We start from the raw sequence: 26,550 nt of genomic DNA, 5'->3' as shown, positions 1-26,550 counted from the left end.
AATATAGCAGCCCAGTTTCTTCTTGTTTGAATGGTTTCTGAGGAAAAGTCAGATGTAATTCTTATCTTTACTCCCATATAAGTAATGTGTCTTTTTTTTTCTAGCTTTTTTCAGAATTTTTTCTTTATCTTTGATTTTCTGTAGTTGGAATACAACATTCCTTGGTGTCATTTTTTGGCATTTATCATGGTTGGTGTTCTCTGAGCTTCCTGGTTTGTGGTTTGGTATCTGACATCAATTTGAAGGACTCCTGAGTCATTTCAAATATTTCTTCTGTTCCTTTCTCCCTCCTCCTTCTGGTATTCCCATTATGTGTATAGTACACCTTTTATTGTCCCACGGTTCTTGAATATTCCAGGGTTTTTTTGTTGTTACTGTTTGTTTTTAAAGATTTTATTTATTTGAGAAAGAGCACGTGTGTGAGCATGAGTTGGGGGAGAGGCAGAGGGAGGGGGCTAAGCAGACTCCCCGCTGAGCAGGGAGCCAGAACCTGGGCTTGATCCTAGGACCCTGGGATCATGACCTGAGCTGAAGGCAGAGGCTTAACCGACTGAGCCACCCAAGCACCCTGTGTTGTTGTTTTTTTGTTTTGTCTTTTTTATTTTGGCTTTTCAGTTTTAGAGGTTTCTATTGAAATATACTCAGGCTCAGGGACTTTTCTTCAGCTATGTGCAGTCTACTAAAAAGTCAATCAAAGGCATTCTTGATTTCTGTTACAGTGTTTTTGATCTCTAGCAATTCTTTTTGGTACTTTTTAAGAATTTCTTTCTTTCTGCTTACATTACCTATCTGTTCTTACATGCTATTTACTTTATCCATTATAATTTTTTTTTAATTTTTTATTTTAATCACCATATATTACATCATTTGTTTTGGTGTAGTGTTCCATGATTCATTGTTTGTTCATAACACCCAGTGCTCCACGCAGAATGTGCCCTCTTTAATACCCATCACCAGGCTAACCCATTCCCCTACCCTCCTCCCCTCTAAAACCCTCAGTTTGTTTTTCAGAGTCCATCATCTCTCCTGGTTCGTCTCCCCCTCTGACTTACTCCCCTTCATTCTTCCTCTCCTGCTATCTATTATAATTTTTAACATATTAATCATAGTTGTTCTAAATTCCCAATTTGATAATTCCAACATCCCTGCCATGTCTGGTTTCTGATGCTTGTTCTATTTCTTCAGCTGTGTTTTTGGCTTTTAGTATGCCTTGTAATCGTTTCTTAATAGCTGGACCTGATGTCCTGAGTAATAAGAACTGCCGTATATAGGTTTTTAGTAGTGTGGTGTAAGTATTCTATAATCCTCTCACTAGGTGTCAGTCTTTTATGAACCTGTGCCTCTGGGCTGTGAACTTCACAAGTTCTTCTCAGGTTTTTTCTCCTGCTTAGGTGCAACAGGATGGCTAGAAGGGGCTGGAATTGGGTATTTCCCTGCTTCCCTCTCTGTTAGGTTCTGATAAAACCTTAGTAGATTAGGCTCTAGTAAAATAATTTCTCCTGAGGCAGGCTTTGTTAAGAAGAAGAGAGTGCTCTGGTGTATTTCAAAATGGTCTTTTTTCTACTACCCCTTGCCAAAAGCAGGAGATTTTTCTCTGATATTCGCTGTAAGAGCCTGGTGAGCTCCTAGAAGTAAAACTCATAAATGTGCTGGCATTTCCCCTATTGCTGGGTCTCCCTGGAATTTTCACTCTCAGACTTGTCTACCTTATGCCTCCAGCAATTTATCAATTATAGTTTAATTTTTTCCTACTCTCCAACTGCTTCCCGTGGGGGTTTTTGCTCATGGGTTTCTGTTCCACTAAGTTGTGATTCTCTCAATTTGCCTGTCAGTCTCCAATATGGGGAATAGGAGTTTGCCCTGTGACCTCACTATATTATGTATATTACCTATGCATAACTTACTACAGTCTACTTCTGCTATCATTTTACTAGTTCAAATGAGATGCTTACCTCTCTTTACATCTCTTTACCCTTCTCCCTTCATAACATCATCATCTTAAATATTTCTTCTACATCCATTTAAAACCACATCAGACAGTACTATGATGTTTCTTTTAGCCTTCAAACTTATTTTTTTAAAAAACTCGAGAAGTGAAGTTTATTTTATCCATTTTTAAAATTTCTTCCTTATGTTCTAAGATGCCTTCTTTTATAATTTCATTTCTGTTTAGAGAATTTTCTTTAGCCATTCTTTTAGGGTAAGTCTCCTAACAACATACTTTACTAGTTTTGTTTCATCCTTCATGTAAAACTCCCTTTAATTCTTGAAGACTATTTTTTTTTTTTTTCTGGATATAGGATTCTAGGTTGACAGTTTTTTTCTTTCAGCATTTGATAATTATGCTACTTTATTCTGGCCTTTCATGGTTTCTGATGAGAAATCTATTGTCAATTGAATTGTTTTTCTCCTTTAGATAAGATTTTTTTTCCTTCCTTGTTGCTATCTATCTGTCTATTATTTTTTTAGTTTTCACAAGTGTTCAGAGGTATGTTTAAAAGTTTTCAAAAGTGTAATGTGTCTTGGTGTGGATTTCTTTGGTTTTATCCTATTTTTGTTTTGCTCAGCTTTGGTTTCTTCTCTCTTTTCTCTTTCCAAGACTTCAGTGATAACAAATGTTTGATCTTTTCTTATAGTCCCAGAGGTCCCTAGGGAACCTTATTATTATTATTTTTTCCAAATCTGTTTTTTCTCTGTTGCCCAGATTGAGCAATTTCTATTGCTTTGTCTGTGAGTTCATGGATTATTTTCCTCTATCCCTTCATTCAGCTGTTAAGCCCATCCATTGAGTTTTAGTTTTGGTTATTGTATTTTTCAGTTCTGAAATTTTTGTTTGTTTCTTTCATATCTTCTATTTCTTTCCTGAGCCTTTCTGGGTTTTTGTTTCCAGCACATTCATAATTTCTCATTGGAGCAATTATTCTAATATTTTTGTCATCTCATTTTTGGAATCTCTTTTTTTTCCATTCAGTTTGAGATCCTTATGGTTCTTGATATGATGAGTGAGTTTCATTATATTGGACATCAATGTCCATTCGTTGATGGACATTTGAACATTATTTTATGAAACTGGATCTTATTTAAACCTTAGTTTTACCTGGCTTTCTTTGGCATCACTCCAGCAAAGGAAGGAGGATGTCTGCCATCTTGTTATTGCCAGTTGGGTATTGAAGTCCAGTTTTCTCTCCTGGCCTCTGTTGACCCCAGGGTAGAGGTATTCCTCATTACGTTTCAGTGGGATCAGAGTTCTGACCAACTCCGATCTCTGCAGACACCATGGTGTGGATAGCCTTGTTACCCCTGGGTGATAATGAAAGCCCTGACTCCTCACTAAGCCTCCTCTGACATTACCACACTGGGAAGGGAAAAGGATGACTTATTGCTGGTTGGGGTAGAAGTCCAGGCTCCTTACATGGTCTATACTGACACCATGGGGATAGAGAGCATCCTACTTGGCTTTGTCTTAACAACATCTTAGTGGGTGAGTTGAGATGAATTGTTAAAAGTTTAGAGAAGGTTGAAGTCTAGTTCCCAATTTGACCTTTATTGGTGGGACCATATGGGTTTTTGTTGTTGTTGTTGTTGTTTTCTGTGGTATTTGGGTGAGGGGAGAGATTATTGTTTATAAAATTTTTATGTATTCCTAGGCTGCCACTTTCCTGGTCCTTTAGCTAGAGAGAGCAGGCTTTTGTCAGTCTTTTTTTGTGTCTGAACCCATTGGTGTTTCTGGTTGTCAGGCTCTTTAACTACAAATCTGAGAAAATGAGGCAAAAGGAAAGTCCAGGAAACTCATCACCATGTTGTTCCTTGGGTCCTAAGATCCCTAGGTAGTTTGCCTTCTCTCTACCTTTCAGGGTCTTCTTATGTTTAATTTATATAATTCCCAGAAGAAATAGCAGAAAGTATGTCTACTCCATCTTCTCCAAAGCAGAAATTCGTATTATTTAACTATTTATATGTTGTTTTTCATTTTTGTTCTGTTCAAGTTATTTTCTAATTTCCCATTGATTTTTCTCTTTGATCTGTTGGATATTTGGTATTATGTTGTTTAATTTCCAAGTACTTGGGGGCTTCCCAGATTTCTTTTTTCCTTTTTTTTAGAGAGGGGGAAAAAAGAGGTGGGGGAGGGGTAAGGGGAGAGGGAGAGAGAAAATCTTAAGCAGCCTCCATGCCCAGTGTGGAACCTGACATGAGGCTCGATCTCACGACCTTGAGATCATGACCTGAGCCAAAATCAAAAGTCAGACACTTAAGCGACTAAGCCACCCAGGTGCCCCCCCTTTTTATAAAATTTCTGTAAGTATTTTTCAATGTAATTTTCAGTAGTAACAATTGTATAGTATAGACCTAAGTTCTAAGATGAAAGAAGCTGTTTTCTGCACCAGCTTTCTTTATATCCCAGCTTACCTTGAGACACTCTTCTGTTCTTATTTCCTCTGATGATTATCTGTATGACTCTAGTATAAGTGCAAAAATTTAAAAGACAACTGATTTCTCGAATCTTCAATTTTAGTTAATGTTGACTTATTCTGTGTGTATAAGATGAGGATTTAGCTTATTACACTAGTTTTAGGGTTATTTTTAGAACTTTAGTAAAATCGCTATTTCTTGTTGCGTTAATTTCTAACAGTATGTTCTCTTAAGACAGCTAATTTTTTCTTTTTACTTATTCAAAGATAGTGAATAATTAGCAGTTTTCAGTCTCCTTGATGTTATGAAAAAGTAATCATGATAACTTAAATAGTATCATAAAGGATGAGGCAACAAGGAATCATTCAGTCTTATTTCACATTGTGTAGATACAATATGGAGAAGATCTAGATATGCTTGCAACCTTATACGGTACTTCAATGTTGAAATGAATGTCCATACTTTTTGTGTTCATAAGGAGATTAATTTCTCACCCAAAGCTAAAAGTGTTAAGTTTGGAATAATGTATTTTGAAAAGGCAAAGCATTTAATGCTTAACTATATGCCAGCACGTAAGCTCTAATCCCCCATCACTCCTGCAAGATGGTTATTATTAACATCATTTTAGAGATGAAGTGGCCAACATTCAGAGGTTGAAGGATTTACTTCAGGATATCAAACCATAACTTGCAGAGTCAGAATTTGTGTTCAATTCTGACTTTAAAGCAGTGTTTTCTTATTCTATCAAGCTGTGTCTCAGAAAGGAATATAATTCTAGATTTAGCACATACATTTAATGTGGTAAGTTTTCGTACATGGACGATAAATACACAAGAATATATACTACAATTTTTTTGTATAAGGTCAGGTTTATAAGAGTAAGTGATAAAATAATAAATTTATACTTTTTGTATATGGAAAGATGTTTATGATGTTTGGTGATGTGTATTATCTTAGCATCTTACATAATATTATAGGATACTGGATCTAGCTAAGTGTTTTTATATACCAAGGGGGAGACTGGAAGGATGATCACCAAAATATTAAAAAATAGTTAGCTCTGGGTGGTTTTCACTTTCACTTTGAACTCTTTATTTTTTTATTCTTTTCCCAATGATGTTGTGTTATTTTTCCCAAATCTATAAATTATTTAAAAAAAAAAAAACTCCCAGGCATGAGCATTTTGTTTGTAGTTTTCTATGGTTGTTCTTTTCCCTTGTCTTTAAACTTCACAAAGTGGTTTGCAGAATGGGAAGAATTGGTTAATTAAACCTGCTTGGTCAAAGTTTTAATGGGCACAGGAGCTATTACTCCATATGCAGTTGGTTTTATATTTTTTAGACTGTGAAGCAAATAAATTCAATAAATGAAATGTTATGAAATATTCCTGTAAATCATTGTATTTTCCTATTAATCACCATCATAATTTAATTATGCTATTTACTTATTTTACAGCTACTGTTATTTATGTAGAATCGATCAAAGAATACTACAGAGATGGTGATCATAACAAATTTTTGCAGATGTGCACTAATCAGTAATATACAAATTTAGTTTATTGTATGTGTATATATATAACTTTAAAATGACTGTTTTCCAAGTGAAATGATTTAAATAAATTTGTCAAAGTTTATAATGTCAAAGGAAACCATCATAAAATAGTATTTTGGAAAAATTATTATTATGAAGATAGGATCTTTTCTTCCATCATCTCTTTTTGTTTTTGTCTTTGTAGGTGATTATAGCCTTCTGTTATCGCACATTTGTGGGAATAATGAATTTATTTGGACTAGAAGCTAAGACCTGCTGGAATGTCACCAGAGTAGAACCTTTAAATGAAGTTCAAAGTTGTGAAGGCATGTTTCTTTCTAAAATGTTGCTGTGTTGTCATTAATTGTATATATGTGCATATATGATATTCATTAAGCTGTCCCTGAGTGATAGGTTAGTATTTACTGTTGGGATCAAGATGACCCAGGTAGTCACGGACCTCACCCTCGCAGAGTTTACACATAAGAACGGCATTAGTAGTTACAGTCGCGATCGGTATTACAAATAAGAAAGTGAGGTTGCTAAGGTTAGGAGTAAGAGAGAAGTGTTTCAAGAATAGGAACCAGAATATTCAGAAGTCCCAAGGCGAGAGAAAACTGAAAGAATGCTAGACTTCTGGGTGCAGAGAGAGAAAGAGAGAAAAATGGTGTGAAATGATGCTGGGAATGTAAGCAAGGGTCAGAAAACAAAAGACCACTTGCTGGCTAAGGATTTTATACTTTACTCATTGAATAATTTTAGCAAGTTAACATTTTAAAAACATTATTTTGCCAGTTATATGGAAAAGATATTAGTAAAGGACAAAAGTGGGTTTAGTGTTGCCAGAGAGGAGACTGTTATTCTCTCAGCAGCTGACTGCAGGACAGATAACTGGAAAATGCAGATACTTGGGAGATTTTGGAAGCAGAAGTGACAAGATTTGGTAATGGATTGATGGGAGGGGGAAAGAGAGTGAAGTCATGTAACACCGGTTTCTGGCTTAAGTGATTGAGTTTCTCCGAATGGTAAAAACATTTTAAGAGTAGCAGGTTTGAATTGCTACAATAGTTTAAAGTACCTGGGAGACCGCAAAGTGGAGGTGTCAAGTGGCTACCTGCCTGGACATATATAGGAAGAAGAAAGTTCTGGTCTAATATAAACTTGGAGTCATCTGTATACAGATGATCATTGGAGCCTTGGAAGTATAAGAATTTCCTTAAGGATTCCTGTATGAGACCTAGCAATTTTGGGGTGGAGTCTTCTGGGTTTTCCACATAAAGGATCATGTCATCTGCGAAGAGAGAAAGTTTTACTTCTTCTTTGCCAATTTGGATGCCCTTTATTTCTTCTGTTGTCTGATTGCTAAGGCTAGGACTTTTCTAGTACTATTTTGAACAGCAGTGGTGAGAGTGGACATCCCTATTGTGTTCCTGACCTTAGAGGAAAAGCTCTGTTTTTCCCCATTGAGAATGATATTCTCTGTGGGAAGCTTTTCATATATGGCTTTAATGATATTGAGGTATGTTCCCTCTATCCCTACACTGTGGAGAGTGGCTAAAATTAACAAGTCAGGAAACAACAGATGTTGGTGAGGATGTGGAGAAAGGGGAACCCTCTTATGCTGCTGGTGAGAATGCAAGCTGGTACAGCCACTCTGGAAGACAGTATGGATGGTCCTCAAGAAGTTAAAAGTAGAGCTACCCTACAACCCAGCAATTGCACTACTAGGTATTTATCCAAAGGATACAAACATTGTGATCCAAAGGGGCACCTGCACCCCAATGTTTATAGTGGCAATGTCCACAATAGCCAAACTATGGAAAGAGCCCGGATGTCCATAAACAGATGAATGGATAAAGAAGATCTGATACACACACACACACACACACACACACACACACACACACACACACACACAATGGAATATTACCCAGCTACCAAAAAGGATGAAATCTTACCATTTACATCAACATGGATGAAACTGGAGGGTATTATGCTGAGCGAAATAAGTCAATCAGAGAAAGACAATTATCATATGGTTTCTCTCATATGTAGAATTTAAGATAAAAACAGAGGATCAGAGGGGAAGGGAGGGAAAAATAAAATAAGACAAAATCAGAGAAGGAGACAAAACAACCATAAGAGACTCATAACCATAGGAAACTGAGGGTTGCTGGAGGGGAGGTGGGAGGGATGGGGTACCTGGGTGATGGACATTAACGAGGGCACATGATGTAATAAACACTGGGTGTTATATGCAACTGATGAATTACTGAACTCTACATCTGAAACCAATGATACACTATGTGTTAACTAATTGAATTTATAAAATAAGTGAAAATATTAAAAAGAGAATTTCCTTAAGGAAAATATGCAGATTGAGAAAAGAAGAGGGCCTATGACAGAACCTAAGGTGATCCAACAGTGAAGAGGTGTGGTGTGTAATAGAGGAGGTTATTACAACAGCCTGAAAAGGAATGGTCAGAGAAGTAGAAGGAATCAGAAAAGCCAGCCTTCAGATCTTGGCTCCATCAGTTACACCTAAATACCTTTTGGCAAACTATTTAAGTTTTCTGTGTTCTGTTATCTCAGTCAGTAGTAAGAGTATTTTCTTGCTAACTAATCTCATAGATCCGTTCTGGGAATTCTGTGTGATGATTGTATAGCACCTAATAGGCTATATGTGTGCTTACACACACACACACACACACACACATTGTTTATATGTGGGATATATTAAGAATTAAGATTTTGTCTATACATAGTAATGGATCAAGTAAGTAGGTCATCTCATATGGACTAAAGGTGCTGCTTGAGTTCAGGGGCCATATCTTACTCATCCTAGAGCCTAGCAAAGGAAAAAATAATGCAGTGGGTTTTCTCCTGTAATGCATGCGGTGACTCTCCACAGACAGTTGTAGATAATGAACAAGAGCAGCATCATCTAAACAAAGTGAAGCACCAGCTAATCATTACAGTATAATAATACCTCAAGTAAAGGAAAGTACTTCTGTAACTATTAAATAGAGCAGCAATCTGAACAGTGAATGTTTTCAGCAAGTTCATGAACACTTGATTATAAGGCACTGAGATAATTATGCCCAATTGCTTTATAGTCATTTATTCATTAAATACTGAATAATCTGTGTCTTTTTAAAGGATTGGGAGACCCTGCTTGCTTTTATGTTGCTGTGATTTTTATTTTAAATGGAGTAATGATGGGATTGTTCTTCATATATGGTGCATACCTGAGGTAAGATTACTGTATTAAAAGATCTTTCAGTGGGCTTATAAGGACTGGCTGACATTTTCTGATTAAAAGGATGATTATGAGATGAATTGATTAATACAGAATTTTATAAATTTATTTTTTTCAGAAACGTAGCTAATATTGCACAACCAGAAACTGGAGCTGTCACTAAAATATCTTAAAGGCCAAAAAAATAAAAAATAAATAAAATATCTTAAAGGCCTCTCTTTTATCCTTGTGGGGATTTTTTTTAAACTAATTAAGATTCCTTGAAGTTTTTAACGAGAATACTTCTAGACAATATGTAAAATTACTATAACAGGAATCTTTGGTTGGCATTAGTGGCAGATTATTTCTAATCTTCGTGTCTGTAAATGTGAAATTAAGAAAGCAGTAAAAGAAAACGTGTATCACTGTAGCAGACACATTTGATAGCCTATCTTTCTTGTTAATAGTACCACAATTTGGTTTGGGGTAGCAGTGTGTCCAGTCTCAGGTGATAGGTTGAAGTTAATTACGACAATTATGTATTTTGCTTCCCACTCTCCATTGCTTCTTGGGATATCCATATGAGGTAGTTTTTTCAGTGAAAAATATGGTGAAATCAGTCTTGTTTACACCTAGGAAAGCAATTGTCTTTCTCATAAAAGGATAGATTTCAGCTGTCCCTTCCCTGTCTCCTGCTTTTAAACTTAAGTGTGATACCTGGAGCTGCTGCGGTCATCTTGTGACCCTGAGGGAAAGGCCATAAACATAGCATAAGTCTGCCCTAACGACCTTGTGCTGCTGAACCAATGCCAACACTTACCTTTCATTTTCTTGTTGAATGACATAATAAACATCCACGTTATTTAAGTCACTTCTGTTAGGTTTTGTTTCTTACAGCAGAATATATTCCTAACTGATCATCAGCTTTCTTTATAATGTTATTCTTGAACTGCACAACATTTAAAATTAAAAATCTAGATCTAATCTTTCGGTAAGTATTGAGTTCATATTGGGTTTTCATAGGGTTTATGTCTATGTAGAGATTAACATATATATACACTTCTTGTTTTAGGAAATTTTCAGCTTAAAAATACTAGCATAGTACCAATAAAAAATTGTGACATTTGCAACATTGTACCAGGTATCCTATCCAGCACAGTAAGTCAAGAAAAAGTAGTAGTAAGTATAAAGATTGGAAAACTTGGAAAAAAGAAACAAGTGTCTGTCCTTAAAAGCAGATCACAAGATTTTATGTAGAAAATCCAAAAGAATCTATGGATAAAGTATTAATAAGAAAATTTATGTTACTGAATACAAAAATTAATATGCAGACATTGTAAATCTATACTTTGTTTTTTTAAGTGAAATTTTAAAAGGATGCCATTTAGAAAAGCATTGAAAGCATGAAATTTTTGATAACTATCTGACAAGAAATATATATGACCTCTTTGGGAAAATTGTAGAACTTTTTTAGAGACTTTTGGGAAATCTAAATAAATGGATATCTAAATAAATATAAATAAATCATGGATTAGAAGACAAAATTAAAAAGTTGAGAGTTATTCCAATTGATTTATAGATTCAATACATTGCCAATTTTGTTTGCCTTGGTAAACTGATTTTAAAATTGTTCAGAAATGCAAAGGGCCTAAAATAGTGGAGACATTCTTGAGCAAGATAGGAGGACTTGCTTTAGTAATCATTTCTGTGTTATAAAGCCGATATAAATAAGGCAATGTGATTGTGGCATAGGGATAGGCAAGTAGATCTGTGAAATAAAGCAGGTCTCAAAAACACTTGTCCCATTTAAAGACACTTGATGTATGATAGAGTGGATCTTGTACATCAGTAGGTAAGGACCATTTTCTCAATAAATGGTGCTGGAATAATTGAAAGATCATAAGGAACAAAGAGAAGTTGGAACTATATGAAAATTAAATTCAAGTTAGATTACAAAATATGAGACAAAGTTATAAAATGCTTAAAATGTGATATAGAAGAATATCAGTAACTTGGGATAAGAAAAGATTTATTTTAAACTTAAGAAAAGTTTTGCCATGAAGAAGAAAACTAATAAATTTGATGGGAAGAATTTAAGTTCCTCAAGATATTATACAATAAAATGATAAGCCACAGACTGGGAAAAGATATTGCAAAGCATATACCCAACATAGTATCCAGACATTACAATCATTAATTTGGTGATTTAATTTACTGAATGCTTACTGTGACCAGAAGCAGTACTCTAGGTGCCAGGAATACAATCTCTGTCCTCATGGAATGTATATTCTAGAGGGTAGGCAAAGACTAAGAAGATAGACAGCCCAATAGAAAACTGCACAAAATATTCATGATCAAACATATACCAGAAGAATTCCAAATTACCCCCAATAAACATATGTAAAGTTGACCACCATCATTAGTTATCAGAAAAATACAAATTTAAACCATGACATACTATTTCATATCTACTAGATTGGCAAAAGAAACTTTTAACCATGGCAGATGGACATATAAATTAGTAAAACTATTTTGGAAAAACTGTGCATAATTTAGTAGAGTTGAAGGTGTAGATGTCTTCTAACTCCACAATTCCTATTTAAAGTATATACATACAGGGAACAAACTTGGTGGTTGCCACTGGGGAAGGGGGGTGGGGATACAGGCATCCAGTTATGGAATGAATAAGTCACAGGGTGGAAAGGTACAGCATAGGGAATATAGTCAATGGCATTGTAATAGCGTTGTGTGGTGACAGGTGGTAGCTACACTTGTGAGTATAGATGTTGAATCATTACGTCGTATACCTGAAGCTAATGTAACATTGTGTGCCAATTATACTAATATATATAAAAATATGTATGTATACATATGCCTAAGAAATTTTGTACATGTACATCAGGAAGTATGTACAAGAATATAACAGTATTGTTTGTAATAGCTGCAAACTGAAAACAACTCAAATATCTAACAACAGAGAAATGTACACATTACAGTTCATTAATACAGTGGAATACTATACACTATTGAGAATGAATGAGCTATAGCCACACACATCAGCATGGACAAATCCTACAAATATAGTGTTGAATGAATGAAGGTAAGCACAAACTTAAAAGATGCAGCTTCCATTTGTGTAAAGTTTAAGAACAGATTAAATCATACTGTCAATATGTGTATAGATGTGGTTATGTTAATAATCACAGAAATCAGGATAGTGGCTGTCTGAAGGAGTATCAAGTGGGGACTCAGAGTGTGATGATCAGTTTTCTATTCCAATGATATTATGCTTTTAGTTACAAGTATGTTCACATTATAATTGTTCAAGGAACTAGAAAATTTTATGTACTTTATTTATGCCTTATAGGAAAATATAAACTCATCAGTATTTTGAGGGAAAAGAATTACTTTTAGATTATGTTGGCAGGCTTTAAAATGTTCTATTTTTGAAATTAGCTCCTATTCTTTTTTAATATGGAAAATGTTACACAAGACTAAATTTTTTTTAAATCTGTATTTTTCATTGGGAGAGCTCCTCAGGAGGGGATGGTCTTCTCTAAACTGGTTACACAGTTCTGTAATATCAAATACATTATTAGGCTCCAGTCTTTGAGAAGGATATGTAGATATAAAAAATGTTGGCTATAAAAGTGTTGCCAAGAGATTGGAAGTGATGGCATATGAGAAACAAAAGAAATAGGAATTGGGGGTAGATTTTTTATTTCTTACCTTGGCCACTCTCCCCTGTTGGTGCTAACTTGGAAGGAAGAATAGAAATTTTCCATTTCTCTTCTTTTGGTGGTTAACGATAAAATGGTAACATGCATATCTGACTTTATCAAGTCCAAAATTAATTGAGATCTTTCCCCTTCTGATCAATACAAAGAATTTTGGGACACTTTGCTTCAAAACAGCCCCTCACATCTTATAATTATTATCATAGTTTAGTGCCTCTATTACCCCTCCACAGCAGGCAGTTATTGCTGTTTATATTGTCAAATCTTGCTTAGATTTATATCCACATGATCCTACGTTCTGTAGGCTGCATTTGTTCTGCTTCTCACACCTTCCTCCTCGCAATTTCTTTCTTTTCAAAGACATCCTTTGAATTTTCTTTAGTGAAAATCTGTTAATGGTAAATCACTTCCCATTAGCTTTGCTTGTTCTGAGCTCATTCCTTCTGTTCTTCCATCATTCATGTGATATTTATTGTCTTCCAAGTGTGAAGCTGTGGATACAGTGATGACAACTTACAAAGAAAAGTCAACTTTAAGAAATGGTTCTTAATCTTTGATGATCACTAGCCATTCAGGATCTGAGTTTTGTATTCTGCATGGTGGTTTCTTTGGGACTGAACCAAAGAATGTTTGCAGTAATTTAGACAGTTCAAAGTCACTGCTAAGTGAAACTGCTGGCCTCTTGTGTTTGTGTCTCAGTCACTGAAATCCAATTTCAAAAAAAAAACTGGCCTCCAGAAAATTCAGAGAATGCAATATGGACTTTGAAGTCCTGGCCTGCCTGTTAAAAATTTTTACGTTCACATCTTATATGTTTTATTTAGAAAATATTTTAAATACAACAAATTATGAAATTCAGATTACTTTGTGTGTATACTTCGTATACTTGTACATTCAAGATTAAAACATTACATGCATACTTTTGAAATTTTTGCATTATTTTGTATGGGGTTTAGTACTATAGCATTTTAAATATGACTTCAAATTCTAAGATAATTTTGTAAAAAACTCACTATATTTTTTATGAATTATTAATGTATACTCTTTTTTTTAAACAGTGGGACTCAACTTGGAGGTCTCATTACAGTATTATGCTACTTTTTCAACCATGGAGAGGTTTGTTTTCTAGAAAATAATTTTTAAGATAGAAGGGGCTGTATAGGAACAAGGAAATATATTCATCAAAACAATATATAATTTGCATGTTATTTAGGGCTTTGCAATATTTTATCATGTTAATATTCATATTTTAATCATGTCTATCCACATTTTACATAATTAGAATTTATGATGTGAAATATCTTGCCTGGTTTTTAGTGTACCTATATTTTGTAGAAAATCCAAATACTCTATTTTGTTGAAAAAGGAAATACTGTACTTATTGAGTTCAGGCACTTTATATAAACATTATCTCATTTACTCCCATAACACTTTTATGGAAGGTGGTTATTATCCTCACAGTAGAAGATATGAAATTGAAATTTATAGTTGTTATGTTACTTATACAAGATTCCACATTCAATAACTGGTGAAACTGAGCTTCCCATTTTCCATCTGTCTGGCTCCAAAACCTTGCTTCCTTCTATTACATCATGCTGCCTTTTCAATTACACAAAAAGCTGAATTCAAATTAGAAATTTACTAACTCAGTCCGATGGGATATAGTCCACCTACAAAGAGCTCATAGAAACTTACTTAGAATATGTTAGATTCATTCAACAATATACTGAGTATGTAACCTGTGCCAGTTTCTGTTCGACAGTGTGTTAGATTCATTCAACAGTATACTGAGTATGTAACCTGTGCCAGATTCTGTTCGATGCTGAGAGGTAGCATTGGAAAGTGAGAGAATATGACTGCTAGCTTTTGGAAACTATATAATATGTTGTGGCATGGGTTACATAGGGTTGGTTGAAGTTTTTATCCATTACGACTAGAAAAGGTAAATAATTGATGAATTTTAGAAAATCAGACAAAGGAATCATAAAAATTATACATAAATATATAAACTTAAACAAATGCATTCATTTACCAGTGTGTTCATGTAAAGACAAAACCTTTTCTTTGATTATGCCAGATGAATTGACTTTCTTATATATACCATAATCCATCTTTTAAAGTTTAGTTTTGGTCTCTTGGAAGAGGAGTAATAAGAGTTTATAAGAGTTTCAATTCTTTCTAGAATTTTAGAGTTCTTGATATAAAACTTTTATAATATTCTCACTCATGTCTTAAAAATAATTAGTTTTAAAGTCTATACAAAATGTCAGTACTTTCATTTATGTATCACATTAGTGATTTCCAAATACTTCCAGGTGTTTTTAGAAACTTAACAGTTAACTCTTTTGAAGGTGTATTTCACAAATTCAGAGACAATTTTAATTACTTGTAGTGTGTGCTTATACTCATTAAACTTGTTATGTTTAAACTCTCTTGGTGTTTGTGAATGCCCTAGGTGACACTTGGTTAGATTTTTTTCTGGGCATACATACATGCCAAAGCCCTGGGATGCCAGGGTCCTCACTGCAGAGCTAGAATGTGGATCTGGTTTTTCAGTTCCAAAATCCTCACCACTCCTATACCTACCATCTTGTTTGCCCTTTAGGTTTCTTATGTTTGGCATTTTTAGGTTTTACTTGCTTCTGGACTTGCTGGTTAATGGCTCTCTACCTAATGCCCGTATGCCCATTAAGAGAGCTCCAGAAACTGAGAAGCTATCCCAGGCATTCATAAATTAATGAGTCTAGTATTAAAATTATTAAAACCAACCTACTCATGATTTTTAGATTAATATTTATTGCGATGGAACATAAAGTGAAGTATTTTATTGATTTCAGGCTACCCGTGTAATGTGGACACCACCTCTCCGGGAAAGTTTTTCATATCCATTTCTTGTACTTCAGATGTGCATTTTAACTTTGATTCTCAGGTAATTTTTATTTATAAAATAAATCTAAATAAATTTTAACTTTCTTAAAATATACTTCAACATATTAAGTTATAATTATCAAATTTTGTTTTCCCTTTATTTTTAGTTACTTTAAAAATAGAGTATCCAGTTGAGAAAATAATCTAAAATTACTATGTAAAAAGTTGCTTTCTACTTAAGAGTCTAGACTACAGGTTTTAGGTAATCTAAATTCCTAGAAAGATGGTTTATTTTCCAATTTTTGGAAGTATTTTTATTCTAACTAGTCAGGGGTTTCATGGAATGAAATGTGTTAACCACAACATTTAGGACTGTAGCCTTGAGTACATATGCTATATACTCTGTAGCTTAGCCAGAAGTCACTTTTGTTTGGTAAATATAAGATAACAGAACATAATATATTTTGTGATAATATTACTATACAACATAAACATTTAAAATTTTGCTTTTGAAAATTTATATACCATAGTATAAGGATTTATCAAAATCTAATACAACTTTTATTATTTACACAAAATGTTTACAATTCTTTTTTCATATTCTAAAAGATACTAAAACCACCTGTGGTAAAAGGTGTTGGTTACTGATACATCTTTTAATTGTAGACTGGGCAGTTTAAACTTCAACATACAGTAGTTTATAACTGCATTCTAGAATTCTTTAGTCATTGTTTTAATTTTTTTCTTTAAAGTGTTCTCATAGTCGTTAATATTGCACCAACACTTATACTTTTCTTCATTGCTTTTTGAAACCTAAAAGCAGTGGTATGTAAAACTGCTATGGCTCATATAGGCTACATATTTTGAGATATTGAAGGGTCAGTTCACACTATTTTCTGACCATATTGCTGGAGTATTAAATTTCTAATATGCTTAGTGAAAGGAAAATAAACTTTTATGTTTAAAGTATTGTATTTACTGATAAATGAGATACAATATTTAAAGCTCTAATTAAGATTGTTTTATGCTAAGCATTTTTATAACCCAGGTATTTTCAGTTCTTTTTAATGGGCTTTTAAATTTAACTATATTTTGTTGCCTTACATCAAAGGTAAGGGGTCATTCGATTTCATCATTTTTCAGTTAGCTTTTCTGTTTAGTGTTGGCTACTTTTATGGTAAAACTTACTGGTATCAATTCTCTCTATTAAGGACCTCGATCAGTAATAGAAGGCATTTTATTGCACTCTGTCTTTCCAATGTTGCTTTTATGCTTCCCTGGCAGTTTGCTCAGTTTATACTTTTTACACAGGTAAGATGATTTTAAACTAATTTAAGTTCAATGCAAGATGTACTTGGTTGTTTTTATAGAAGTTTTATAATGTCATTATGTTTCTGACCTAATAGATTTTCAAAAATGTGGAATAATTATAAAGTTTACATATGTGTATGATTTTTAAAAAATTATGTAAATCTACATTCAGTTAATGGACTGGTTTAGTTAGGCAGATCTTAATGATCAACATGCAAAAGACTTTTTCCTATTTAATTTTTTTATTATTTTTTAAATTTTATTATGTTAATCACCATACATTACATCATTAGTTTTGATGTAGTGTTCCATGATTCATTGTTGGCGTATAACACCCAGTGCTCCATTCAATACGTGCTCTCTTTAATACCCATCACCAGGCTAACCCATCCCCCCACCCCCTCCCCTCTAGAACCCTCAGTTTGTTTTTCAGAGTCCATAGTCTCTCATGGATCGTCTCCCCCTCCAATTTCCCCCCCTTCATGTTTCCCTTCCTACTATCTTCTTTTTTTTAACATAAATTGTATTATTTGTTTCAGAAGTACAGGTCTGCGATTCAACAGTCTTACACAATTCACAGCACTCACCATAGAACATACCCTCCCCAATGTCTATCACCCAGCTACCCCATGCCTCCCACCCCCCCACCACTCCAGCAACCCTCAGTTTGTTTCCTGAGATTAAGAATTGTTCATATCAGTGAGATCATATGATACATATCTTTCTCTGATTGACTTATTTCGCTCAGCATAATACCCTCCAGGTCCATCCACATTGTTGCAAATGGCAAGATTTCATTCCTTTTGATGGCTGCATAATATTCCATTATATATATATATGTATATACACACACACACACACACACACACATATACACACACACACCACTTCTTTATCCATTCATCTGTCGTTGGACATCTAGGCTCTTTCCATAGTTTGGCTACTATGGACATTGCTGCTATAAACATGGGGTGCACATACCCCTTCGGATCCCTACATTTCTATCTTTGGGGTAAATACCCAGTAGTGAAATTGCTGGGTTGTACAGTACCTCTATTTTCAACTTTTTGAGGAACCGCCGTACTGTTTTCCAGAGTGGCTACACCAGCTTGCATTCCCACCAACAGTGTAGGAGGGCTCCCCTTTCTCTGCATCCCCGCCAACATCTGCATTTCCTGACTGGTTAATTTTAGCCATTCTGACTTATGAGAGGTGGTATCCCATTGAGGTTTTGATTTGGATTTCCCTGATGCCGAGTGATGTTAAACACTTTTTCACGTGTCTGTTGGCCATTTGGATGTCTTCTTTGGAAAAATATCTGTTCATGTCTTCTGCCCATTTCTTGATTGGATCATTTGTTCTTTGGGTGTTGAGTTTGATAAGTTCTTTATAGATTTTGGATACTAGCCCTTTATCTGATATGTCATTTGCAAATATCTTCTCTCGTTCTGTCGGTTGTCTTTTGGTTTTGTGGACTGTTTCTTTTGCTGTGCAAAAGCTTTTTATCTTGATGAAGTCCCAATAGTTCATTTTTTCCCTTGCTTCCTTTGCCTTTGGCGATGTGTTTACGAAGAAGTTGCTGCAGCTGAGGTCGAAGAGGTTGCTGCCTGTGTTCTCCTTTAGGATTTTGATGGACTCCTGTCTCACATTGAGGTCTTTCAACCATTTTGAGTCTATTTTTGTGTGTGGTGTAAGGAAATGGTCCAGTTTCATTCTTCTGCATGTGGCTGTCCAATTTACCCAACACCATTTGTTGAACAGACTGTCTTTTTTCCATTGGACAGTCTTTCCTGCTTTGTTGAAGATTAGTTGACCATAGAGTCGAGGGTCCATTTCTGGGCTCTCAATTCTGTTCCATTGATCTATGTGTCTGTTTTTGTGCCAATCATACTGTCTTGATGATGACAGCTTTGTAATAGAGCTTGAAGTCTGGAATTGTGATGCCACCAGCTTTGCTTTGCTTTTTCAACCTTCCTCTGGCTATTTGGGGTCTTTACTGGTTCCGTACAAATTTTAGGATTATTTGTTCCATTTCTTTGAAAAAAGTGGATGGTATTTTGATAGGGATTGCATTAAATGTGTAGATTGCTCTAGGTAGCATTGACATCTTCACAATATTTGTTCTTCCAGTCCATGAGCATGGAACATTTTTTCATTTCTTTGTGTCTTCCTCAATTTCTTTCACGAGTATTTTATAGTTTTCTGAGTACAGATTCTTTGCCTCTTTGCTTAGATTTATTCCTAGGTATCTTATGGTTTTGGGTGCAATTGTAAATAGGATCGACTCCTTAATTTCTCTTTCTTCTGTCTTGTTGTTGGTGTATAGGAATGCCACTTGATTTCTGTGCCTTGATTTTATATCCTGCCACTTGACTGAATTCCTGTATGACTTCTAGCAGTTTTGGGGTGGAGTCTTTTGGGTTTTCCACATACAGTATCATCTCATCTGCAAAGAGTGAGAGTTTGACTTCTTCTTTGCCGATTTGGATGCCTTTGATTTCTTTTTGTTGTCTGATTGCTGTGGCTAGGACTTCTAGTACTATGTTGAATAGCAGTGGTGATAGTGGACATCCCTGCCATGTTCCTGACCTTAGGGGGAAAGCTCTCAGTTTTTCCCTATTGAGAATGGTATTTGCTGTGGGTTTTTCATAGATGACTTTTATGATATTGAGATATGTACCCTCTATCTCTATAATCTGAAGATTTTGGTCAAGAAAGGATGCTGTACTTTGTCAAATGCTTTTTCTGCATCTATTGAGAGGATCATATGGTTCTTGTTCTTTCTTCTATTAATGTATTATATCACATTGATTGATTTGCTGATGTTGAACCAAGCTTGCAGCCCAGGAATAAATCCCACTTTGGTGGTGGTGCATAATCCTTTTAATGTACTGTTGGATCCTCTTGGCTAGTATTTTGGTGAGAATTTTTGCATTCATGTTCATCAAGGATATTGGTCTGTAATTCTCCTTTTTGATGGGGTATTTGGGCTTGGGATCAAGGTAATGGTGGCCTCATAAAACAAGTTTAGAAGTTTTCCTTCCATTACTATTTTTTGGAGCAGTTTCAGAAGAATGGGTATTAATTCTTTAAATGTTTGGTAGAATTCCCCTGGGAAGCCATCTGGCCCTGGGCTCTTGTTTCTTGGGAGATTTTTGATTAGTGCTTCAATTTCCTTAGTGGTTATAGGTCTGTTCAGGTTTTCTATTTCTTCCTGGTTCAGTTTTGGTAGTTGATACATCTCTAGGAATGCATCCATTTCTTCCAGATTATCTAATTTGCTGGCCTAGAGTTGCTTATAATATGTTCTTATAATTATTTGTATTTCTTTGGTGTTGGTTGTGATCTCTCCTCTTTCATTCATGATTTTATTTATTTGGGTCATTTCTCTTTTCTTTTTGATAAGTCTGGCCAGGGATTTATCAATCTTGTTCATTCTTTCAAAGAACCAGCTCCTAGTTTCGTTGATCTGTTCTACTGTTCTCTTGGTTTCTAGTTCATTGATTTCTGCTCTGATCTTTATTATTTCTCTTCTCCTGTTGGGTTTTAGGCTTTATTTGCTGTTCTTTCTCCAGCTCCTTTAGGTGTAGGGTTAGGTTGTGTATTTGAGACCTTTCTTGTTTCTTGAGAAAGGCTTGTATTGCTATATACTTTCCTCTTAGGACTGCCTTTGCTGCATCCCAAAGATTTTGAACAGCTGTGTGTTCATTTTCATGTTTCCATGAATTTTTTAAATTCTCCTTTAATTTCCTGGTTGAACCAGTCATTCTTTAGTCGGATGCTTTTTAGCCTCCATGTATTTGAGTTCTTTCTGACTTTCCTCTTGTGATTGAGTTCTAGTTTCAAAGCATTGTGGTCCGAAAATACGCAGGGAATGATCCCAATCTTTTGGCACTGGTTGAGACCTGATTTGTGACCTAGGATGTGATCAGTTCTGGAGAATGTTCAATGGGCACTAGAGAAGAATGTGTATTCTGTTGCTTTGGGATGGAATGTTCTGAATATGTCTGTAAAGTCCATTTGGTCCTGTGTGTCATTTAAAGTCTTTATTTCCTTGTTGATCTTTTGCTTAGATGATCTGTCCATTTCAGTCAGGGGGGTGATAAAGTCCCCTACTATTATTGTATTGCTGTCGATGTGTTTCTTTGCTTTTGTTATTAATTGGCTTATATAATTGGCTGCCCCCATGTGTAGGGGCATAGATATTTACAATTGTTAGATCTTCTTGTTAGATAGACCCTTTAAATAGGATATAGTGTCCTTCCTCATCTGTTACTATAGTCTTTGGTTTAAAATCTAATTTGTCTGATATAAGGATTGCCACCCCAGCTTTTTTTTGGTGTCCATTAGCATGGTAAATCGTTTTCCACTCCCTCACTTTCAATCTGGAGGTGTCTTTGGGTATAAAATGAGTCTCTTGCAGACAAAATATCAATGGGTCTTGTTTTTTAATCCAATCTGATAGCCTGTGTCTTTTGATGGCGGTGTTTAGCCCATTTACATTCAGGGTAACTATTGAAAGGTATGAATTTAGTGCCATTGTATTGCCTGTAAGCTGACTGTTACTGTATATTGTCTGTGTTCCTTTCTGGTCTCTTTACTTTAAGGCTCTCTCTTTGCTTAGAGGACCCCTTTCAATATTTCTTGTAGGGCTGGTTTCATGTTTGCAAATTCCTTTAGTTTTTGTTTGTCCTGGAAGCTTTTTATCTCTCCTTCTATTTTCAATGACAGCCTAGCTGGATATAGTATTCTTGGCTGCATATTTTTCTCATTTAGTGCTCTGAATATATAATGCCAGTCCTTTCTGGCCTGTCAGGTCTCTGTGGATAGGTGCATTGCCAATCTAATGTTTCTACCATTGTAGGTTACAGATCTCTCATCCCGAGCCGCTTTCAGGATTTTCTCTTTGTCGCTGAGACTCATAAGTTTTACTCTTAGATATCAGGGTGTTGATCTATTTTTATTGATTTTGAGAGGGGTTCTCTGTGCCTCCTGGATTTTGATGTCTGTTTCCTTCCCCAAATTAGGGAAGTTCTCTGCTATAATTTGCTCCAATATACCTACTGCCCCTCTCTCTCTTTCTTCTTCTTCTGGGATCCCAATTATTCTAATATTGTTTTGTCTTACCCTATCACTTATCTCTTGAATTCTGCCCTCGTGATCCGGTAGTTGTTTATCTCTCTTTTTCTCAGCTTCTTTATTTTCCATTATTTGATCTTCTATATCAGTAATTCTCTCTTCTGCCTCATTTATCCTAGCAGTTAGAACCCCCATTTTTTGATTGCACCTCATTAATAGCCTTTTGATTTCGACTTGGTTAGATTTTAGTTCTTTTATTTCTCCAGAGAGGGTTTCTCTAATATCTTGCATGCTTATTTCAAGCCCAGCTAGTATCTTTAAAATCGTCATTCTGAGCTCTAGTTCTGACATCTTACTAATGGCCGTATTGATTAGGTCCCTGGCAGTCGGTACTGCCTCTTGTTCTTTTTTATTTCAGGTGATTTTTTTCCATCTTGTCATTTTGTCCACAGGATAATAGATGAATGAGAGAACAAAATGCCAACATTTGGCATTTTGGTAACAACATCTCCAGAAAATATACACTAAACAAATCAGAAGAGACCTGAAACTGGGGGAAAAGAAAGGAAAAGAAAGAAAAATGAAAAAAAAAAAAGAAAAAGAAAAGAATATGATCAGGCTGGTGCACAGATGAGTGCTACACACTAGATTTTGGGTGTATTTTGATCTGTTAGAAGAAAGTGCCTCCCAATATTTTAAAGAAAGAAAAACTTATATATGTACAAAAATAAGGGTAAATATGAATGGATGGAATATGACTGTAAAGATGAAAAGTATAAAAGATTTTATTTTATTTTTTTTAAAGATTTTATTGATTTATTTGACAGAGAGATAGAGAGAGCACCGATAGGCAGAGTGGCAGGCAGAGGGAGAAGCAGGCTCTCCACTGAGCAGGGAGCCTGATGCGGGGCTCTGAGCCGAAGGCAGACACTTAACTGACTGAGCCACTCAGGCGCCCCATAAAATATTTTATAAAATGAATTGATAAGAAGTTGGTTGAAAAAAGAAAGAAGAGGATTTAAAAAAAGAAAGGAGAGAATGTGATCAGGCAGGAGACTAGAACAAAGCCATATAGTAGAGATTTAGGGTATATTTCGGTCTGTTAGAAGAAACTGTATCCCAAAATTTTAAAGAGAGAACAACTTATATATATATATACCAAAAGTAAGGTTAACTACTATGAAGGGATAGAATATGACTCTTCCAGAAAGTGGTCACTTTTCTGTTCAGAGAGTTGCTGCTATTCTTTTCTTTGATCTCCTGTTGAGTTCATAGGTGTTCAGAATGGTTTGATCCCTGGTGCTGAATTCCTGGGACCAGACGAAATTTAGGTCTCTTGCTCCTCCCCCTCCTATTACTTTAATTCACAGTTTTTCTTGTTTATATTTGAGATGATCTCTATAAATTTGCCTGTAGATTTTCCTTTTATCTTAGGAATCATTTTGGTTACCAAGTTACACAACATGGTAAGGGCCAATCCTACTCTTCATGGTAAAAGGGCTATCTGCTTCTAATCTAGCTGTTGGCTCTTTTGTCCGAAGGGCAGAATCTTACTGGACACCATTTCTCAGAGTTTCAATCATGACATTATTTGAGTGAATTTGGGGCCATATCCTGTTTCCCCAAACAACTAAGTAACTAATGGCAAGAGACTGAGCTGGGAAATTAGTTGAAGGTTAATTTTGTTGAAATTTCATGATAAGCCAAATTTTACATTAGAACTCCTTTCCACCTAACTAACCATCACTCATAATAATAATGTTCTCTATTGGCAGTGAGAAATTGTGCCAAGAAGGCTTCTGCTGCTAGTTATTTACAAAAATTAAATTATAACCTCAACTTAATTCGTGCTGCATGTTTAAAGTATTCTCTTTGCTTTACTTCCTTATAGTTGGCCCTTCCGGGTTGTAACACAGGAAGTCTGTGGTTTCCATTATTTGCACATGCCAACATAGATTTCTAATGTGCATCACTTCCTTGAAAGCACATTTATTAATCCATTGGTGCTGATGAATCTCTTTAAGTACCTGTTTGGGTAATTTTGATGTTGCTTTAATGATTTTCTCTCCATTCAAAAGATGTGTTAAGCTTTTAGTTTTCTTTTTTGTCTTTTTTTTTCATTATTGAGATATAATTGACAAGTAACATTTTGTAAGTTTAAGGTATATAATATGTTCTTTGATACATTATTATATTTCAATATGATTACCACCTTAGTGTTAAACATATCTATTAGGTCACATAATATTTCTTTGTTGTGGTGAGAGCATTTAAAATTTAGTCTCTAAGCAACTTTGAAGTATATAATATAGCATTGAATATTATCACTATGCTGTGTGTTAGATCTCTAGAACTTATCCATCTTCTAGTTGCAAATTGGACCCTCTGTCCAATGTCTCTCTTATTCCCCCATTCCTCAGCTCCTCATAACCACAATTCTACTCTTCGTTTCTACAAGTACGGCTTTTTTAGATTCCATATGTAAGTGATACCATAGTATTTGTCTTTCTCTGTCTGACTTACCTCACTTAGCATAATGCCTTCAAGGCCCATCTATGTTAAATTCTATGTATAAGTAACAAGAAGTCAAAAGTTTACAGAAGAGTTTTATGTTCAATTTCAATTTTTATGTTTTCAGTGCACAATGCAGTCATCTCTGATTTCAGGAACAAAATTGGTCCAAAGCCTGATCTGATTCAAAATTCTTTTTTGTTTCCTGGAAAAAAAATTTCACCCACCCTCAGACCTACTCACCTTGAGGCTAGTATCTGCAGGATCATGATGAAACCTTTATCTGGAGGGAAGAAGAAAAGAGTTTCACAGCATAATGTTGACTCTGTTGCTTGTATTTAAATGAGCGGGTTCTCTTTTCAACCAGCAAGTCAAATAACATTTCAGCATCTGAGCAGAATTTTCACCCATGAAGTGTTTCTCTTAGCCAAAGCTTATTTGTAATACTTAAGAAAGGTGGTCTAGACTTGGATATCCTAACAATATTGGTCTATGAGAGGAAAGAAAAGTAAACTTAACATATGCTAGACTTCAGTATTAGAGTTTATTTCATTTAATCCTCAAGGAGTCCAGTCAGATGGATATTACAGATAAAGACACAAAGGCTCAAAGATTAAATTAAAATCAAGTCTGTCCAATTGCAAAGCTCCAGCATTTTCCAGTTTATTTTTGTTGCATCTCTAAGGCCTTTGAACTCTTCTCTATTGAAGGTTATACACTTGGCTATATTATCTTACTTCCTTGCTAAAATGCCTTCAGCTTTCATGCAGCATTAATAAAATAAATATGCACTTGAAGGATATTTCTGTACCTTTTGTGAAACTATCATTAATTGAGTGTACTCTGTTATCTAATTGCTTTCCTATATAAATACCTATATGACACATTTTTCATAATTAGCATCAAGATTAATTTTCCTCTCCAAGTGAATTTATGAACTTCCTTCTGACAACTGTAACTATTCTATTAAATGAGGGGGATTCAACAGGAGACAGCAGAAAGCAACTGCATTTTTATCCTCCTAATCCCTCTTAAAACCTGTGTTCTAGACCCCCCAAATTTAGATGAAATCTCAGGAGGTTCCATACATATTCTTTTCCTTTTCATTTTGAAGAAGTTTTATTTCAGTAAAAAAAATTTCTTTGAGATCTTTAAAATTTTGCGTCTTCTGACCATTAAAATGATATATATCCTTGTATTTAGTTCTTGTTTGATTTCCTTCAATGTTACATAGATGTTTCATTAAATTTGTTCTCAGATGTTTCATTAGATTGTTTCCTTATATAGGAAAGCAATTAGATAACAGAGTATACTCAATTTTCTATTTTTGATGCATTTTAAAAGATTGGGTATTTTGTATTTGTTAGGTATATAGTCCTACATGTGTTAATTAGGCGAAGTCTGTTAATTGTGCTGTTCAAATTTTTTAGATATCTATTTTTGTTTATTTCAGTTACTAGAGGAGGAATGTCTTAAAATCTTCCACTTCAACAGTTGATTTGTTGATGTCTACTTTTAGTTCTGCAAATTCTTTCTTTAAATATTTTGATGCAATATTATGATGTGCACAATTGTTAAACATTCTTTTTATTATTATGTAATGTTCTTTAAAAAATGCATCTGTGTGTTTGTGTGTGTGTGTTTGTGTTTGTGGTAAGAACACTTAACATGAGACATCTCCTCCTCACAAACTTGTTAAGTACAGATAGAGTACAGTATTGTTATCTACAAGCACAGTGTTGTGCAGCTGACCTCTAGAGTGCATAAATGAAATTGTATATGCATTGATTAACAACTTCCCATTTCCTCCTCTCCACCCAGCCCCTGGCTATCGCTATTCTATTCTTTGCTTCTATGAGTTTGACT

The 26,550-nt window shown here is 34.9% G+C and overlaps 1 protein-coding gene across 4 annotated transcripts in view; it reads left to right on the top strand.

Moving 5' to 3' along the window:
* Window positions 1–26,550, top strand: part of DPY19L2 (dpy-19 like 2) — a 91,773-nt gene that overhangs the window by 12,095 nt on the left and 53,128 nt on the right. For all 4 annotated transcript variants that reach the window (XM_025873137.2, XM_025873138.2, XM_025873136.2 and 1 more), the window contains 5 exons: window positions 6,146–6,266; window positions 9,100–9,193; window positions 13,974–14,031; window positions 15,753–15,844; window positions 16,995–17,094. In XM_025873137.2, the coding sequence (XP_025728922.1) occupies window positions 6,146–6,266; window positions 9,100–9,193; window positions 13,974–14,031; window positions 15,753–15,844; window positions 16,995–17,094 (465 nt within the window). The remainder of the gene's footprint in view (window positions 1–6,145; window positions 6,267–9,099; window positions 9,194–13,973; window positions 14,032–15,752; window positions 15,845–16,994; window positions 17,095–26,550) is intronic.

Source organism: Callorhinus ursinus, unplaced genomic scaffold (assembly GCF_003265705.2).
Source record: "Callorhinus ursinus isolate GAN/ISIS: 27379988/994484 unplaced genomic scaffold, GSC_fseal_2.0 scaffold12, whole genome shotgun sequence".
NCBI lineage: Eukaryota > Metazoa > Chordata > Mammalia > Carnivora > Otariidae > Callorhinus > Callorhinus ursinus.
The sequence above is the reverse complement of the archived record's forward strand: the minus strand, read 5'-3'. Positions and strand labels throughout refer to the sequence as shown.